We start from the raw sequence: 20093 nt of genomic DNA, 5'->3' as shown, positions 1-20093 counted from the left end.
TTTAAGATGGAAGAAACATGTTTTGGACAACTTTGTAATATGTGCTTTAAATGACATGCTAGAGTCAAAGATAACTCCTAGATTGCGGGCTGATTCAGTAAAATTAATTGGGATTCCAACTGAGTTAAATGATGACAAAATATTGCTGTGATCAGCGTCATTCCCTCCAACAATTAACATCTCTGTTTTATCTGTATTTAAAGACAAGTAGTTCTCATTCATCCATTCCTTTAATTCACTAACACAACTAATTAAAGACAACATCGGAGAAACTTCATTTGATTTAAATGAAAGGTATAACTGGGTGTCATCTGCATACAGTGAAAATTAACATTATGTTTCCTAATGAGAGATCCCAGTGGAAGCATGTAAAGTGAAAACAGTAAAGGTCCCAGTACTGAGCCCTGGGACACCATATTGAACTTCTGTGTATAATGATGGAGTACTGTCAGCACATTTCTGTACATATTGGAATCGATTTGATAAATAAGAACTAAACAAGCGAGCATGGTGCCTGTAAGCCCAACATCATTTTCTAGCCTGTGCAGTAAAATAGAATGGTCAATGGTGTCAAATGCTGCACTTAAGTCCAACAACATAATTACAGTGGAGTTTCCTTCATCAGAGGATATCAGAATGTCATTTACAACCCGTGTTAGTGCGTTTCTGTACTATGACCAGTGCGTAAAACAGACTGGAATTTCTTCAAATAAATTGCAATGTGTAAGATGTGACTGAAGCTGACTGGCGACTACTTTTTCTAGTATTTTAGAGAGAAATGGTAAATTTGAAATAGGCCTATCATTATTTAGTATGTGTGGGTCTAGGCCTGACTTTTTAAGTAATGGTTTAACTACTGACACTTTTAGTGCATCAGGTACTGTGCCATGCAATAATGAATTATTGATAATGTTTAGAATAGGCACTGCAAGAACATCCATTGCACTTTTTACTGGTTTTGTTGGCACTGGATCTAGGGAACAAGTAGTGGGCTTCATTTTAGAAATTAAAGTTAAGACTTCCTGCTCAGTTACAGGATTAAAATTATTAAAGTGCTGAATGCAATGTGAGACAGGGTCTGCTAAGCTAGTATTTGGTTTGTACTGTGATGCTGAGATCTGGGATCTTATATTTTTAGTTTTCTCATTGAAGAAGTTCATAAAGTCTGTACTGCTAATATCTGTTGATATTTTGCACTGTTGATCTGAATTGCCATTTGTTAATTTAGCCACTGTTCTAAACAGTACCCGAGGATTTTTATTATTGCTATCTATTAATGTAGAATAGTATTCTGAGCAAGCTTTAAAGAGGGCTTTTTTATATTTATTAACACTCTCTGTCCATGCAATTTGAAAGACATGTAGCTTTGTTGTTCTCCATCTGCGCTCCAGTTTTCGACACTCTAATTTAAGAGCGCAAGTGTTTTCATTAAACCAGGGAGAGTTTCTATGTGCTTTGATATACGGTATATTGGGCAAAATCATGTGGGAGCAAGCGTGAGATCATCTAAGCATAAACATTTACACTGCACTGTCAAAAGACAGAGGAGGAAATTATGAACACAAGAAATTAGTTTTCCTTTCCAGTGATGCTTTTCCTGTAAATTATTTAAAGTTCTGATGTTAACTCCAAGAAGCCCCCGTCCTTGTATAAAATGGCATTGCCTTTATCACGTAGTGGCTTCTGTGCAAATGTGCCTGACCACAGCCGAGTGACAGCTGCAAATCTGGAAATGCTGACCTCCTTGGAGGTGACAATCGAGACATAAAATATAAGTGAAATTAGGAATACAATTATTTTCTCCTAAATTAGCAAGTGGAATACATTAATAAATCAAGAAAATACTAGATTCTGTTCTGCTAGATCTGACAATTTCATTCTTCTGTATATAAGAAGAAAAGACTTAGATAAGGTAGACTTGCTTGAAATGTAACTTATCCCTTTTATTGGCAAAATCGATAACATTTACACTTGTAAATTGGTTTAGGATCCCCCAAAATATTAATTTGTACTTGAGATTGCAGTTACAAGCTGAGGTCCTTATATGTACGTGCATCATTCTTTCTGTGTGAGAGTTCATGAAACTTTTATACAAATTTAAAAGCGGACATGACATGATGGGTAAAGAATGAGCCCCTGATTACAATGTCTGGATCTGCATTTGGTAGTCAGTCCTTGGCACAAGTGAAATGTATAAATACAAGAACAGTCAGTGATTTTTAGGTGCTTTTATTTGTTAAGGTCTGCAGGATGTCGCTTCACACGATTAATCTGTTTACCGGTAAATACAAATTGGGTCATCTTTGGTAAACCTTTGAAATACAAAGCACAGAGTTAGTTTGGTAGAGATACGAGATGATTATTAATAGTATGTTGTCAATAGTATGTTGACATTGTCATACCTTCATTGTAAATTGTTGTAGCTGCCATCTTCTCCAGTGCAGACTGTGATGGACCTAGGATGGTGGAATTTTTCACAATTTAAGAAACTTTTATTTGCATTAAAACCACCATGTTTGCACATGAGAATATGTATTCTTTTTTTCTGCTTTGCAGTGTTTAACATTATGCTTTCAAGTATGCAACATATATAACATACTAGCAAAATACCCGCGCTTCGCAGCGCTGAAGTACTGCTTTAAAATTTTTATTAAGAAGAAAATTAAACCTTTTTAAACTGAGGGAAAATATACCAATAATTATTTGTTATGGATCTCTTTGTATACCACATTGTGAGTTTGGCCCTCCGGTTGTAATATGACCAAGCTGTGCGCTGAGCTTACTATTGAGCATGCAATGTACAGTTGGCCATGTGAAAAGTAATCTTGTTTCAAATCTCACAGCTTGGATTGCTGCTGTCATAATCAGTTTGAGTTTCATGGTGTGTTTCAATTATGACAGTATTTGTAGGACTTGTGTTGAAGAGACATTCGGCATCTGTCAAGCGTTGTAAGTATACAACCGGTTTCATCGATAACTTCACATCCAGCTTTTGAGAGTTTAAACATTCATAAACATCAAAGTGTCCACTACTGAAATCGTCACCTGTGAATCTAAGATGTTTAAGAGGTATTGGCGGTTGTCGAAAATTGTAAAATATTTGGCCATTTCGGTACACTTGAAAGCGACAACAGAACAATTCAGCGGCAGCCATCAACTCACATGCAGATCCATAGGTGAAGGGTTTAAGCATTTCACTCTCCTAGTGCTCCTGTGTAGTATAATTATCTCCTGTACCGTCAGTAGTCTACACCTTGAACCTGTCCCAGTCATTCAATACATAAGACCCAATGTTCTTCCGGATATCAAGAGTGAGCCTGATACGGCCGTGCAATATGTAACAAAGAGAATGTAAAAGGCAGGTGCCATCTCCGGGCATGGAAACCACTCGGTAAGTGACAGTTCTTTGATCGATGGTGATCACCTTGATAGACATGTTAATGGGGTTACTGTTGGAATGATAAAGGAAATGGGTACCTGAACAATGTAAAGTAAGTCTAAAATACCTACACAATAACTATAATCGTAATAAATGAACAATAAAATAGTAGAGAAGCCGTGGATTAAATTAAAAGGCTGTAGTTATCAGCAGGGAGACATGAATCCTGTGACATAGCAAGGAAGGGAATGTAGAGACTGGAGCGACGGACAGCCTTATATAGGCAGGCAGCCAGCCAACGTGGGAGGCGTTGGGATGGGGGACCCAACGCTGCCTCACATGGTGACCGAGCTGCACGTACGGATTCAGTTAGCGTTGGGAACCCGTGTACCAAATTTCTTGAAGATGGGCCCATAAGTAACAAAGACCGTTGAAAAGTTCAATATGGCGGCCGACAGTGGCATCATACCACCGAAACAAGTACATACATTGGTTTCGGTTAGCGTAGGGAAGCCACCTACCAAATTTCGTGAAAATTGGGCCATAAATAAAGTTCAACATGGCGGACGTTGTTGACCGTTATTACCGTTACGCATAGAATTTCGAAATGAAACCTGCTTAACTTTTGTAAGTAAGCTGTAAGGAATGAGCCTGCCAAATTTCAGCCTTCTACCTACATGGGAAGTTGGAGAATTAGTGACGTTGGAAAGTTCAATATGGTGGCTGACAGTGGCGTCATACCACCGAAATAAGTATGTACATTGGTTTTGGTTAGCGCAGGGAAGCCGCCTACCAAATTTCGTGAAGATGGGGCCATAAATAAGAAAGTTCAACATGGCGGACGTTGTTGACCGTTATAGACTGTTATGACTGTTACGTGTAGAATTTCAAAATGAAACCTGCTTAACTTTTGTAAGTAAGCTGTAAGGAATAAGCCTGGCAAATTTCAGCCTTCTACCTACACGGGAAGTTGGAGAATTAGTGATGAGTCAGTGAGTGAGTGAGTGAGTGAATGAGTCATGAGGGCTTTGACTTTTATTAGTATAGATAAACGAAAATGGACTGACTTACTCACTCATCACTAATTCTCCAAGTTCCCGTGTAGGTAGAAGGCTGAAATTTGGCAGGCTCATTCCTTACAGCTTCCTTACAAAAGTTGGGCAGGTTTCATTTCGAAATTCTACGCGTAATGGTCATAACTGGAAGCCATTTTTCTCCATTTACTGTAATGGAGTTGAGCTCGAAAGCTGTGGGGGTGAAATAGTGTGACATCATCACGCCCCCACGTAATCACGTGAACTGACTGTCAACGCAGTGCGTAGAAAACCAGGAAGAGCTCCAAAAAGCGCTGAAGAAAACATGCATTATACAATTGAGAAGGCAGCGAAACAATAAGAAGCGAGCGAGTGACACATACTGTTCAAGCTTATTCATGCCTGCAGCTACTTCGGAAACAAAGCAATGTGTAAACCTAAAGTTTAAATTAATTCATAGGCTGCTGCTGGCGTTTGTCATGCCCACGGGAAATGCAGGATACAAGTTTAATGAGAGGACGCAGGATATAAACGAGAGTTTTGATCACTTTGTAACTAAGTTAAAATTATAATCCTCCTTCCATTTTATAATTTTTCCGCCACTAGCCATGATTAAATGAACGGTAAAAAAGTAAGAGCGAAGTGAGGGTGACTTATTCAGGCAGGCAGGCGACAGCTCAATAGCTCGAATTTGGATATAAGTAGGTTCTATTTAGTCGCCAGAAATATCTTTGTTAGGAATGGAAGTTGAATTTAGTCTTTAAATTTCTATGGTAAAGAAAAAGTTATGCAATGATGACTACATTTAACTATATAAAGTCAAAACTTGAGTATATAAAGTAAGCGCTGCAATATATAAAGTCAAAACTTCAATACAGTATATAAAGTCAGCGTCGGAATATATAAATTAAGCGCTGGAATATCCATCCATTTCCCAACCCGTTGAACCCGACCACAGGGTCACGGGGGTCTGCTGGAGCCAATCCCAGCCAACACTGGGTGCAAGGCAGGAACCAATTCTGGGCATGGCACATGCATCTTTTTCAAAACATTATCCGAACCTTGTTTTTTTTTTTTAATTTATTTTTCTGAATACATTTTTGTTCACTTAGTTCAGTTCAGAGTCGTTTCAATCAATAGATTTTGACTTTGACTTTATATACTCCGATGTTGACTTTATATAATCAGGAATGACTTTATAAATTACGACGCTGACTTTATTTATTCAGGTTTTGACTTTATATATTCCAGCGATGACTTTATAAATTCAACTTTTGACTTTATATATTCACAAAATCAATTTATTTGCCTGTTTGGCACCCCATAGTGTGTGTGTGTGTGTATGTATGATATATATATATATATATATATATATATATATATATATATATATATATATATATATATATATATATATATATATATATATTGTAAACGCTGGCCCCGGCACAGACAGACGGACATCATATTGTCACCACACACCATTTATTTACAGTATTATTTACAAAGTTTGTGCTCACGTGCACCCCCAGTGCCTTCTCGCACCGATCTCCCCAAGTCCAGGCCCACAGTCTTTTGTGCCTTCCTGGCCGCCTCCCGTCCTCTCTCTCCAGCTCCGTCTGCTTCCTCCCGACTTCCACCGCTGACTGGAGGGAGGCGGCCCCTTAAATAAGGCTCCCGGATGAGCCCCAGGTGTTTCCGGCACCTGTTCCTTGGCCACGCCCAGCGTGGCGGAAGTGCTGGCTGCCTTCCTGGCAGCTCTCCGGGCGCCACATAAAGTCTTCCCCCCGGCACTTCCTGGTGTGGCGGAAGTGCCGGGCTCCCGGGATAATTAGGCACAGGGGCGCCGCCTGGCGGTGGCCACGGGTCCCTACAGGGCTGGGCTTCCATGCCCTGTACCCGAGGCCCCCTGCGTAACCAGGACGGACGCCCCCACTCTGTCTGGAGGAGGCACTCGCCCTCCTCTTGTCCTCCAAGCGCCCCGCCGGGCTCCAGCCCCAGCCGCGGACCGTGCGGGATAAACCGGCATCGGGCGCCGCCTGGCGGTGACCACGGGCCCCTACAGGGAAGGGCTTCCATGCCCTCAACCCGTGGCCCCCAACAGAACCAGGACGGACGCCCCTCGCGGTGTGGAGGAGGCACAAGCCCTCCTCTCGTCCTCCAAGGCGTCCCGGCCGGGCTCCAGCTCCAGCCGGCGACTGCATGGGATCAACCGGCATCGGGGCACCGCCTGGCGGCAACCACGGGCCCCTACAGGGTAGGGCTTCCATGCCCTCGACCCGTGGCTCCCAATAGAACCAGGACGGACGCCCCCTCGCGGTCTGGAGGAGGCACAAGCCCTCCTCATGTCCTCCTGGCGTCGGCGGGCTCCAGCCCGGCCGGGGCCACAGTGCCCCACCGCTAGCGAGGACACGTGGTCCAACGGCACAACCCGAAGGGCAGCACGCCCCGGCGAGGGTCCTACTATGCCCCCAGGGTCCAACACGCACCCTGGGACATCCGCCTCGGCACCCCCGCCGGGCGCAAACGCCCCTGTGGTCTGCGCCGCCTCGCCCGCTGTTCCCCGCAGTTGGGACACTATTGGCCTCTCGGCGTGGAGCCCTCCCGCGGAGCGGCCCGCTCCAGGAGGGCAGGTCCCTGACGACGCCGCCCTCAGCGCCGCCGGGGCTTCGCCTGTGGAAAAGGAAAAGAGGGCCAGAAGCACTGCCAGGACACTCACCCGAGTGCCCTGCCGTCTCCCGCACTCCGCAGTGCTCCTGCCCCCTCCCGACAGCCCCTGACTTGCCTGCTGAAGTCCTCCGCCGCAGGTTCCATGCCCGGCCCGCCTGTTGTCCGGCACGCCTCGCAGGCGGTTCGCCCAGCCGCCCAGGGGATCTCCTCTGCCCACACAGAGGACGGCCCTTCTCCGGACGCGCACCCAGCGCCAGCCTTCTCCTATCGGAGGAACCGCATTCACCCTTCGTTTCCTCCTTCTTTTCTGGACGAGCTGACGGTCTGGGTCTGAGCACAGCAAAAGCTCAAATCCAGCCCCGCTGCGCCCAGGCAGAGCGACAGGAGACAGCTGCAGGCTTGAGCGCAGGGCGCTAGGACCCAGGGCACTCAGCAGCCCCGATCCTACCAGCCCCTGCATATTCGAGCTCCTCGCGCTAGCCGCCTGCACCGGCGCCTGCTGTCGGGAGGTTGCTTACTTGAGCTGATCGTCCGTGCAACGGTCACAGCCATGTTCGCAAACCTCCCCGCTTGCTTTACGGGACGGTAATACTCGCACCCCGCCGTGTTCTGCCGCCTCGTTCCAGCGCCGCCCGATCCTCCGTCTCACGCGGCGTCTCTCCCGACGCGACCGCTTTTCCGTCCAGCTGCTCACACTGAGCGGCGAGAACACGAGCAGCTCCTCTAAGGACGGCTTGGCGGGCGAAGGGACTCTCCGACACACGCCGAGCCGCTGGTGGAGAGAGAGACAGACGCCGGTGAGCTTACCTGTCGATCGGCTCCACGCGACGCCTGCCTCCTCTGGGCCACTCCCTCTGGCCCAATGGTCTCGCTTTGGCACGAGATTGGCATTCCTAGGTCCCGCCCATCCAATCCTCGGCGGGCACACTAGACACACCAGCCAACCCGTGCCTGTCAGCTGGCGGGACATCCGCCCGCGCCATTTTGGCTCTTTCCTCCCTAGTGCGGCGACATGCTGGCTCTTCAGGTTGCAGCGTCTCCTTTCAGCAGCTCTCCGCTGCTGCGGCGCTTAACGCAGGCACCGCGTTCGACAGGCCCCTGCCACCGACAAGGATCCGGGCGGCCCCTGCCTGTTAAAGAAAAAACAGACGCGGGCCCTTCCCCTGCGAGCAGGAAACTTACCTCCCGGGTCCTGTCTGTCCGGGAAACGCCTCCGCATGGCCTCGATAGGCGGCCTGCCGCCCCAGGCGCTTCTGCCACGACGTGCTTGCGGAGCCCGCTGCACTCCAGCAATGCCCATGGTCCTTCCTCCGCACCTGGCAAGCTCGCCATACGCGTCCGGGCGGCGTCTCCGGGTAAACGCCCGCTGGGCTGTGCACGGCGCCGCTGCGCCAGTGTGTGGGTCCGCTGCTGCGCCGGGCCGTTCACAGACATTTTTGATACAGGTCCCCGCCTTGCACCAGGCGGAGCATCCTGCCGACTACGCCACTGTAAACGCTGGCCCCGGCACAGACAGACGGACATCATATTGTCACCACACACCATTTATTTACAGTATTATTTACAAAGTTTGTGCTCACGTGCACCCCCAGTGCCTTCTCGCACCGATCTCCCCAAGTCCAGGCCCACAGTCTTTGTGCCTTCCTGGCCGCCTCCGTCCCTCTCTCTCCAGCTCCGCCTGCTTCCTCCCGACTTCCACCGCTGACTGGAGGGAGGCGGCCCTAAATAAGGCTCCCGGATGAGCCCCAGGTGTTTCCGCACCTGTTCCTTGGCCACGCCCCAGCGTGGCGGAAGTGCTGGCTGCCTTCCTGGCAGCTCTCCGGGCGCCACATAAAGTCTTCCGCACTTCCTGGTGTGGCGGAAGTGCCGGGCTCCGGGATAATTAGGCACAGGGGCGCCGCCTGGCGGTGGCCACGGGTCCCTACAGGGCTGGGCTTCCATGCCCTGTACCCAGGCCCCTGCGTAACCAGGACGGACGCCTCACTCTGTCTGGAGGAGGCACTCGCCTCCTCTTGTCCTCAAGCGCCCCGCCGGGCTCCAGCCCCAGCCGCGACCGTCGCGGATAAACCGCATCGAGCGCCGCCTGGCGGTGACCACGGGCCCCTACAGGGAAGGGCTTCCATGCCCTCAACCCGTGGCCCCCAACAGAACCAGGACGGACGCCCGCGGTGTGGAGGAGGCACAAGCCCTCCTCTCGCCCTCCAGCGTCCCGCCGGGCTCCAGCTCCGGCCGGCGACTGCATGGGATCAACCGGCATCGGGGCGCCGCCTGGCGGCAACCACGGGCCCCTACAGGGTAGGGCTTCCATGCCCTCGACCCGTGGCTCCCAATAGAACCAGGACGGACGCCTCGGGTCTGGAGGAGGCACAAGCCCTCCTCATGTCCTCCTGGGCGTCCCGGCGGGGCTCCAGCCCCGGCCGGGGCCACAATATATATATATATATTATGTGTATATATATAATGCCAGCAACACTCATGACAAAACAATTACAGTGTCAATCATGTTACGTTATTATTAATATGTTTTCTTTTCTTTTTACTTCTCCGCTGCCAAACGCGGGTATTTTGCTATAGCTATATATATATATATACACTCACCTAAAGGATATTTAGGAACACCATACTAATATGGTGTTTGACCCCCTTTCGCCTTCAGAACTGCCTTAATTCTACGTGGCATTGATTCAACAAGGTGCTGAAAGCATTCCTTAGAAATGTTGGCCCATATTGATAGGATAGCATCTTGCAGTTGATGGACATTTGTGGGATGCACATCCAGGGCACGAAGCTCCCGCTTCCACCACATCCCAAAGATGCTCTATTGGGTTGAGATCTGGTGACTGTGGGGGCCATTTTAGTACAGTGAACTCATTGTCATGTTCAAGAAACCAATTTGAAATGATTCGAGCTTTGTGACATGGTGCATTATCCTGCTGGAAGTAGCCATCAGAGGATGGGTACATGGTGGTCATGAAGGGATGGACATGGTCAGAAACAATGCTCAGATAGCCAGTGGCATTTAAACGATGCCCAATTGGCACTAAGGGGCCTAAAGTGTGCCAAGAAAACATCCCACACACTATTACACCACCAGCCTGCACAATGGTAACAAGGCATGATGCATCCATGTTCTCATTCTGTTTACGCCAAATTCTGACTACTCGTGCAAATTGTAGCCTCTTTTTCCTATTTGTAGTGGAGATGAGTGGTACCCGGTGGGGTCTTCTGCTGTTGTAGCCCATCCGCCTCAAGGTTGTGTGTGTTGTGGCTTCACAAATGCTTTGCTGCATACCTTGGTTGTAACGAGTGCTTATTTCAGTCAAAGTTGCTCTTCTATCAGCTTGAATCAGTCGGCCCATTCTCCTCTGACCTCTAGCATCAACAAAGCATTTTCGCCTACAGGACTGCCGCATACTGGATGTTTTTCCCTTTTCACACCATTCTTTGTAAACCCTAGAAATGGTTGTGCGTGAAAATCCCAGTAACTGAGCAGATTGTGAAATACTCAGACTGGCCCGTATGGCACCAACAACCATGCCACGCTCAAAATTGCTTAAATCACCTTTCTTTCCCATTCTGACATTCAGTTTGGAGTTCAGGAGATTGTCTTGACCAGGACCACACCCTAAATGCATTGAAGCAACTGCCATGTGATTGGTTGATTAGATAATTGCATTAATGAGAAATTGAACAGGTGTTCCTAATAATCCTTTAGGTGAGTGTGTGTGTGTATATATATATATATGTGTATATATATATGTATATATATATATATATATATATATATATGTATATATGTAAACAAGCTTTATAGCCCGACCGCATAGAATAGGCAGAGGCACGTGTTCACACTCAAAGGTTTTATTTCTTTTTCAGCCGTGTGACACGCCTTCCCGTGCCACACAGCCCAAACACAGTCCCAAGCACCAAACCAAGCACCAAACCAACACAAAACCAAACTTTCCTGCTCCACCACTCCTCCCAGGCAACCTCGTCCTCTTCCTCCCGATTCTGGCCTCGATTGCTGGGAGGCAGGCCTTTATGCCCCACCCGAAGTGATCCAGGTGCCTGACCAGCTGGTCTTAATTGCACCTCCGGGTGGGGCTGATAAACCGTCCAGTGTGGTGGCTGGAACTCTGCAGCACCCCCTAGCGGCCACCCCATCTCCCAACCGGGCTGCTGTGGTGGACTCCATGTCCCATGGAGCCACGGGGGAGATTGAGGAGGAATCCAGTGCCAGGGAGACTGCCCCAAGCGCCCGAGGGAGGTATTGCAAAGTCCATGATGGCTCCCCGGGACGTATGCATCAGAGGCGCCCGGCCGGGCATGGGACCCGCCTGTCCGTCACATGGCCCCTCCCTCAGATGAGGCTTGTGGGGCTCATCGGCCTGCCCCGCGAGGGCCGGTCTTCTCCAGGATGGGAGTCGGCATTCCTGGTTCCGCTGCTGCGCCTGTAAAACAGAATAAACAGGTCTGGGGCGTTGCCCGATGTCCCTCGGGACAAGCCCGCCAGACATGGCCACCGCGCCACAGTCATAACACCGCCGACTCCTCCAGTACGCCCCTCTGCATGCGGAAGCAGGCAGGGAACATCTGCCCCTTCGCCCCCTCCGAGGAGGGCTTGTGACGGTTCCGCTTCCCTGCAGTGCAGCCCTCCTTCGCTCCAAGCCGCCAGGCATACACTGCTCTATGTAATGGGTTTCCGGTTTCCTCTTCCGGTTCCCCCTTTTCCTTTGGGTCGCACTGGCGTCTGAGTCCCCTATGAGAAAAGGAGGGACCCCGCACCGCCTCGTCCTTTGGACTGCCGCAAGACTGGCGCTAGCGGTCGGGCGGGTTGTTTGGCAGCCGGTTTCACCTGCTGCCTCCCGACGCCGTCCGCCTTGCTGTCAGTCATCACAGCAGCCTCTCGTGTGGTGGGCGGGTCCGCCTGACAGGCAGTACTAAGCAACACTGCTGCCGCTGCCCCGCCTTTTCTCTGCGGTGCCGGCTTCACTTACCTGCACCGCTCTGTCCTGCCGGTGGGAGGCTGGCCACCCGCCGCCACGGCCATTCAGCCAGGGTCCCGCACGGATCCCGAGCTTCTTCTCCAGCCCCTCCTTCGCCTCCGACAGGACCTGAAAAACTTGTAAAAGGGACTGTAGGGCGAGGACAACGGACTTCACCTCCCTACAGCCCAAGAAACATTAATAGTGGCGGCGGCGGTGGATTTGGGCTCTCCGTGTCGCCTCCGCCGACCAAGCGTGCCAAGAAGACCCTGTGGATCCCCCACAGGGCCCTTCGGGTAGTCTGGAGGAGAGGGAAGGGCGTCCGTCATCCCCGCCTGCCGATCCTCCTCGGCGGGTGATTGACACACGCCCCCGCTTACCTGTTTGCTGGAGCCGCTCCTGCCCCACTTGCAGGGGCGCCGCGCTGGGAAGCTCGTCCGGGCTCTCCTCCGCCAGCCGCTGGCTCAAGCCGAGGGAAAGACACAGCTCCGCCTCGCCACCCCGAGCTGGCTCCGCTGCCACGCCATGGACACTCGTCCCCCTGCCCGCACCGGGTGCTTCGCCCCTCGGCGTCCAGGAGGTAGGATGACCCGCAGGCGGAAAAACATACCCGCAACTCGTCACCTACCTCCGGTTGCAACCCGCGCGGCGAACTAGCGTGGCGGCGCCTGCCAGTTGGCCTCTGTGTCCGCCCGGCTTTTTCTTCCCCATGACAAAGCGCCTGCAGCAGCTCCTCGGCTTCGTTGGATAGTCCCCGCTGGCTTGCGCGTGCCTGCTTGCGGCCCCTGCGGCGTGTCGCGCTGCGGCGCTGTACTGCGTGTGCTGGCTTGCGGCTCCTGCCGCGGTGCGCGCTTCAGTGCGCTGTGCTGTGCAGTCCTGCCCGATTGTTGCCTGTAGCTGCGCCGGAGCGCGCTCTCCAACGCCGCTGAGCCGAGAACCGTGCCTCAGCGCTGTTGCGCCGCTATGCCGGGTCAGCAAGAGTAAAACCGCAGGTTCCACCCAAATGGACGGGCGGGATCCTGCCGACTACGCCAGTGTAAACAAGCGCTTTATAGCGCCCGACCCGGCATAGAATAGGCAGAGGCACGTGTTCACACTCAAAGGTTTTTATTTCTTTTTTCTTCAGCCGTGTGACACGTCTTCCCCGTGCCACACAGCCCAAACACAGTCCCAAGCACCAAACCAAGCACCAAACCAACACAAAACCAAACTTTCCTGCTCCACCACTCCTCCCAGGCAACCTCGTCCTCTTCCTCCTGATTCTGGCCTCGATTGCTGGGAGGCAGGCCCTTTTATGCCCCACCCGAAGTGATCCAGGTGCCTGACCAGCTGGTCTTAATTGCACCTCCGGGTGGGGCTGATAAACCGCCCAGTGTGGTGGCTGGAACTCTGCAGCACCCCCTAGCGGCCACCCCATCTCCCAACCGGGCTGCTGTGGTGGACTCCATGTCCCATGGAGCCACGGGGGAGATTGAGGAGGAATCCAGTGCCAGGGAGACTGCCCCCAGCCCGAGGGAGGTATTGCAAAGTCCATGATGGCTCCCCGGGACGTATGCATCAGAGGCGTCCCGCCGGGCATGGGACCCGCTGTCCGTCACAATATATATATATATATATATATATATATATATATATATATATATATATATATATATATATATATATATATATATATATATATATATATATATATATATATATATATATATATATATATATATATATATATATATATATATATATATATATATATATATATATATATATATATATATATATGTATATATATATATATATATATATATATATATATATATATATATATATATATATATATATATATATATATATATATATATATATATATATATATATATATATATATATATATATATAGAGATAGATAGATAGATATGAGTGTTGTTCATATCTATATATCAATGACAAAACAATTACATTAACAATCATGTTACGTTATTTTTAAAGTTTTTCCTTTTCTTTTTCATAACTTCTTTAACACACTACTTCTCCGCTGCGAAGCGCGGGTATTCTGCTAGTTACAAGATATTTTGAACAATTCTGTTGTCTTTGTATTGTTTTCCTGCATTGCATTAAAAGTTGCATAATTAGATCTGGACCACCCTATAGTTCACTTCATGTTCAGTATGCTTTTTTGAAGAGGTTCACAAAGGCAACTTGGCTGAATGGAAAGAACAGGCCATCCTATCCTGCGAAACCTTTTCCAGTATTTTTTAGATGCTTCCAGACATACAAATTTAAGAAAAAGAGATTTCTGTGTATTCTGGTTATGCTCCTGTGTCTTTTTTCCTGTATGAAAAAAAACACAGACCAACTTAACTGGTTCCTCTTGATTCAGAGACAGACCGGTTCCAGTCTGAGGTCCTCCCGTAGTGCTCAGCTTTGCCTTTTATTAGTATAGATATACATATATAACATTTTAGCAATTAAAATAGTTATTTTTAAAGTTCTACAGTATCTGCAGCTTCTGTTTAATGTTTGAGGAGTTGCACAAGATAACAGATATTTTGTATAATTGTGCTCAATGGTTCAACTTGGACCTGACAAAGATGTAATATTTAGTTATTTATCTGTTCTGTATTCATTCACATATCTCTCTGTTTGCAGAGGTTTCTTCACCTGTTTAGCAAAGGATGGAGAAGTCTACGATGATCTTAAATATGTCTGGCTGCAGGGAAGGCAGGTGAGGTTTTTAAGCACTCCTATATCTACAGTATATTTATGTAATATGTTTTATGCAGGGTATCATTGTAGAAGGCGTTCATGTCTTGTGAGCAGCACTCATCACTTTAGCCAAAGATAATTGGACTTTAAAATGAGAGGTGGATGTAGGAAATCAATTGAAACCATTAACCACAGGTTATAATTACAATTCGATATGAGGTATATTTACAAATATGTTAACAAAATATATTTGTTTAAAAATGAATTGCATGTAACAGTGATCAGGCTAGAATTAGAGAGAATTGAAGTTGCAAAATAAGCATAGCTTTAGTCATAAATTGAATTAAAAAAAAAATGGGGACCTCATTAAGCTGCTGTAGGATTTTACTAAATTGGGGATGCTGGTGCAGGACTCCACTACCTCCATGATGCTGCAGCATGAAGTTCCTATTGCAGATCTTTGACATCAAACTGTTCACTGTCCTTCTCTGTAATTACTGAAGATGGACTCATTTTCTAGTTTCTGTTTGTGTATTTTTTTGGAAAAATGACAGCCACAAATATTTTTTAAATAAATGTTCTCAAGGTTAAATGAACATGGACATTTCGCTGTGGGATTATACCATTGTTGAACAATGCTGAGTAGTGAGATTTCTTTTGGCAAAGAAAGTGTAACCTGCTGATATTCACAGAATTTTGACCTTCCCATAAGCCGTTGCAAATGCATTGTATTGCATCAGCTTCTATCCATTGAGGCTACCGCATAATTTTCAAGTTTCCTTTACTTTTTGATTTACCTTCATAGCATTGTATAAGTGAGTGTACAGGTCAGGTCAGGTTGGAGAGCATGCACTGGTACAGCACTTTGCCACACCCACCACACAACGAAACAGCTCAGGATCCTGGTTGGCAACCACACAGGCAGACGCGATCCAGTCAATGACAGTCAATCAGCCGTAGCCAGGTGTTACATGGGCGTCCTCTTGGTCTGGTCCATGTGCTCAGGTCCTCAAAGATGAGGATCCTGCAAGCCAGATCAATCACTGGGAATCGTGCCTCATGGCTGTAATGCCGTAACTGACGGTCCCCCACAATGCAGGTAATGTGCCTTATTTGTAACTCTGTGAGCAACCACTCCTTCCACACAGTCAAATCAATGGTACCCAAGGATTCTCTGAAGAGTTACTGAAGGAGTCCTGTCTTTATCCCAGGTCATTGGATAGCATCCATATCTCACAAACATCAAACTCCTGGTGCTTCCTGTTTTAAGACTTGGACCTTTATTCTTTTGCAAAAATATCGGGAGCACCACACACCCTTTTCTAAGTGACCTCATGACCCTCCAAAGCCCTCCCAATCCATCTACTGACTTAGTAGGATGAGTCACCAGAGACATGAATGTAAGGAAGTAAACCTCTCGACGAGGTTGACGTTCTCTCCGCAAAGAGACACACCACTGATGGCTGTGCCCAAGAGGTCATTAAAGGCCTGGATTTTGGTTTTTATCCAAGACACTCAGACTCCTCGCTCAGTCTCTCGAGTCTCCATTGATTCCAGAAGTTACCGGCAAAGTCAAAATCAGGGAATCTTTCTTCACTAACAGCCACAACCCTGCCCAACACCCAGTAAATCCAAGCACTAAACCACTCTGTACAGCACTCAGGTCGGCCGTGATATCCAACAACTTTGGGGGAAACCCGCAAAATGTCAGGATGCCCCACAGGGCAGCTTGGCCAACTGAGTTAAATGCTTTACGAAAATTGACAAAGGCTGTGGAGAAACTCTGCTGATATTTGCGTTTTCCTTCCATGAGAACCCTCAGTGCCAGGATGTGGTTCATGCTAGGCTTACTTACTACTTAGGCATAAAACCAGACTGCTCCAGTTGCTAGTAGGTGAGCAAGTGATCACGGATCCAATTGAGGATGACCCTAGCAAGGACCTTACCCTTCACGAGAGAAGTGTTATCCCCCGTAGTTGCTACAGTCCAGGCAATCATCCTTCCCTTTCACAAGTCCGGTTTTCCAGTCAGTTGGAATGATGCCCGTCTCCCAAATGGAAGCAAGGGTTGCTTGAATTGCAAGGAGGACAGCCTGGAGAAGCTCACCCCAGATACTACAGATCCCTGTAGCCTTCCCTACTCTCAGCTGGATCACTGCCTGTGCAATCTCCATGAGATTAGGTGGTTCACAGCTAATTGGAGGATCCGCCTCAAGAACTGTGGGCCCATAGATGTCCAGCGGCCTAGCCAGAGGTTTGGTTTTAAATAGCTGCTCAAAGTAGCCAGCTCAGTGGGTCATAAGGGCCATAAGGACCATTCTATCACCCGCTCTGACTCCAACTCTCGGAGGAACAGATTTGGATGTGCGTAATGCTTAGATTCCTCTGTAAACAGGATGTGAATCACCAGATCATGGATGGTGTGTCACTTGCTCTCAGATTCTCTAACAAACACCTCCTTAATTGCCCTTGGAGACTTGCAGCCGTCTTTTTCAGTTCCCAGAGTTGCCATCAAGCTGTGTGCTGCGACTCCTATCGATTATATCCAGGGTGTCCTGTGAGATGAAACACCTCCTTCTGAGAACACCGGCAGCACCAACACAACCCTCGGCAACATTCAGGGTTTTTTCACAGAAGGTTTTCCACATTACATTAGGATCAGCAGTCACACCCTAGTCTGCAAGTTCCTCACACAAACTGTGTGCAGACACATTAGAAACAGTCTGATCTTTGCATTTGGCCAGGTCCACCCTCATTCTCTTAGTAGGTGGTAACCTACTGAACCTAAGCTGGAGGGTAGCAAACAAGTCCGTGGTCAGAATTCACAAACTGGGCACTTCTGTAGACTCTGCAGTTCTGTAGGAGCCTCCAGTGTCTGCCCATGAGGATATGATCAGTCTCCTTCACTGCACCACCAGTATTGGAGTACCAAGTCCAGCGATGACACTTAAGGCACTGGAGCCAGAATCCAACAATCTGCAGCCTCTAACCTTTTGCAGGGTCAAGGAACTTGGAGCCACTTTCATCACAATCACTAGACCCGTGGGGATGACACAATCCTCATAGCCAACCCTGTCAGTGCCAGTGGTTGCATTGAAGTCGCCCATGACCAGAGGAGTGTCACCTCGCTGCACCCATCAACCACCGAGCGAAGTTGCAAATAAAATGTCTCCCCCACCAAGACATCACTCACCACAGTCCGACATACACTGAGACAACAGACGAGGCATCCAGAGAATGCCTTAGTCTGAGTTGCATAATATGCTTGTTGAAAGGAGCGACATCGGAAGGAGCTGATCCATCACTGCAGCAGCTACTCCCTTGAGTGTGACGGCCATAGGAGCGACCAGACCAGTAAAAGTTGTATTGGAAAAAAATACCTAATTCTTGCAGTCGGAGAAAACCGAGATAAAGAAATGATGCAAAATTATGATCAACAATATCTCTTTTTACTTCTCCTTACTTGTAATCTAGGTCCGTATACAATATACCAATTTGACCAATGATTAGGGTTATCCTGTCTAACAATATTGTCTTTATACAGTAACTGTAGCAAGTGAAATACTGGTTATTCAAAAGGATTTATATACTAGCAAAATATTTGTGTGAAATTCTTCCATCATATTTGATAAGCTCAAGGCTGTGTCCCACAGGTGTGGATGTATTGCCGGCTGTATAGAAGTGTTGAGCGATTTCGCAAGCCTGACATATTACAGGCTGCCAAGTCAGGTAAGTGTTGACTTTTTATTCATGTCTTGTGAGGTGGTCAAACTAAGTGGTGCATTGCTTCTACAACTCTTTAGATGGCTTAATACTGGTACTTCTAACAAGTTTATTAATAATATATTGCAATTAAATATATTCTGCAGTGCCCTCCATGCCCAGTGAAGATGCATTTACTTTCTGCCTCCAATTATTGTGTACCTCAGCTGAACAATTGCCTATCCATAGTTTATAATGAGGCTGCTTCAGCTGTAATAGGGTTATGTATTCTGTACTGGAGCTGTCGCCCAGTTAAACAGTTTTTGCCTTTTACAGTATCTTTCACAGCAGTCACTATTGCAAAGCAAGAATATAGAAGAACTGGTAATCTGAAAAAATAACAAGTTTTGGTGATATGAAGCTGTTTTCCTTGTGCTGTTTTCACAGTAGCCTGTATGCACATTTCATTTACTATGTTTCATTTCAGCAAAATTTGTTTTGCAATTCTTGAAATCAGGGCAAAACTGTAGTCAGTATCTGGAGGGGATCACATTTATTGAAAAAGAAAAAACAAGAAAAAAAAATCATTCCCAAGGTTCTAACATGCTAGATTGAGTGAAGTGGCTCAAAAATGAATTTACATGTACTGAATGAAATGACTGAGACTGAAAAGTGCACAACCGCTACAATTTGGGGAGTTAAACAGTTTGGAAGGCTGGAGCCGCCTTTCAGTGAAACAGGACCAGGCTCTTGGGTGTTTGAATAGTAACTAGAGAACCTCTAACTAAGCACAAGCCATGCTGCTTTAGAAGTAATTTAAGCTTGTAACAGATTAAAAGAGTGCTTTTTGTAACTGTTATGTGACTGCAAATAAGCCCTCATGTCTTGTATTTCATAAACAACAAAGGAGGCAGAACCAATAGTCTAGACCCCAAATCTAACCCCGTCCCAGTTTTAATGTGCTATAAAGATTACCTTTTTCCGTTAGGGAATATTGCAGTATCCATTGAAATACTAGATACTGTACTAAACTACTGTATTCGGAATGCCCTCTAGTAGTTCAGAGATTTAAAAAAATGTCTTTTAGTATAATCTATAATTTTGTTTTCAAGGCTTGAGATGACAATGTTCTATAAAGTCTTCTTCTGTTTATGACCTGCAGGTGGAGAATTTCTCCGGAGTCATGCATGGGTACCTGTGGCTGGCAACAAGAAGTGTGCATTCTGTCTTACTCACAGTGGGCAAGCGGTCAAAGTGCAGCGGACTATCTTCAGCGAGTGTTTCTATGTGATGGCAATGGATGAGCTGGCAAGAGTTACTGAAGAGCAACAATACCAGGTCCGGTCTCAAGGTGGCACTAGCTCATTACAGTTAGGTGTAGATATACACAAAATAGAAGAGTGAATCCAAAGTCTTGAATGTGAAGATTGCATACGGAGTTTGTACTGTTTGTTTTGGTCAGAAGTAACCAGTAAAAGAAAGTCCGATTACAATATCTAACTGAACTTGTTATTAAAGTGCTTCAGTCTGATGTGCAGAACGAATTTATTGAAATGGGATGTAAAGTTTAGAAGAATCGTGAATGTAATATGTGCCAATCTATTTGGGCACATTCAACCAA

General features: G+C 47.3%; 1 protein-coding gene across 2 annotated transcripts in view; it reads left to right on the top strand.

The window, feature by feature from the left end:
- Window positions 1-20093, top strand: part of LOC120543374 (renin binding protein) — a 45930-nt gene that overhangs the window by 10428 nt on the left and 15409 nt on the right. For both annotated transcript variants that reach the window (XM_039776415.1, XM_039776416.1), the window contains exons 3-5: window positions 14715-14790; window positions 18424-18499; window positions 19635-19810. In XM_039776415.1, coding sequence (XP_039632349.1) covers window positions 14715-14790; window positions 18424-18499; window positions 19635-19810 — 328 coding nt within the window. The remainder of the gene's footprint in view (window positions 1-14714; window positions 14791-18423; window positions 18500-19634; window positions 19811-20093) is intronic.

This window comes from Polypterus senegalus, chromosome 13 (genome assembly GCF_016835505.1).
Source record: "Polypterus senegalus isolate Bchr_013 chromosome 13, ASM1683550v1, whole genome shotgun sequence".
NCBI lineage: Eukaryota > Metazoa > Chordata > Cladistia > Polypteriformes > Polypteridae > Polypterus > Polypterus senegalus.
This window is presented reverse-complemented; position numbering and strand designations above follow the sequence as displayed.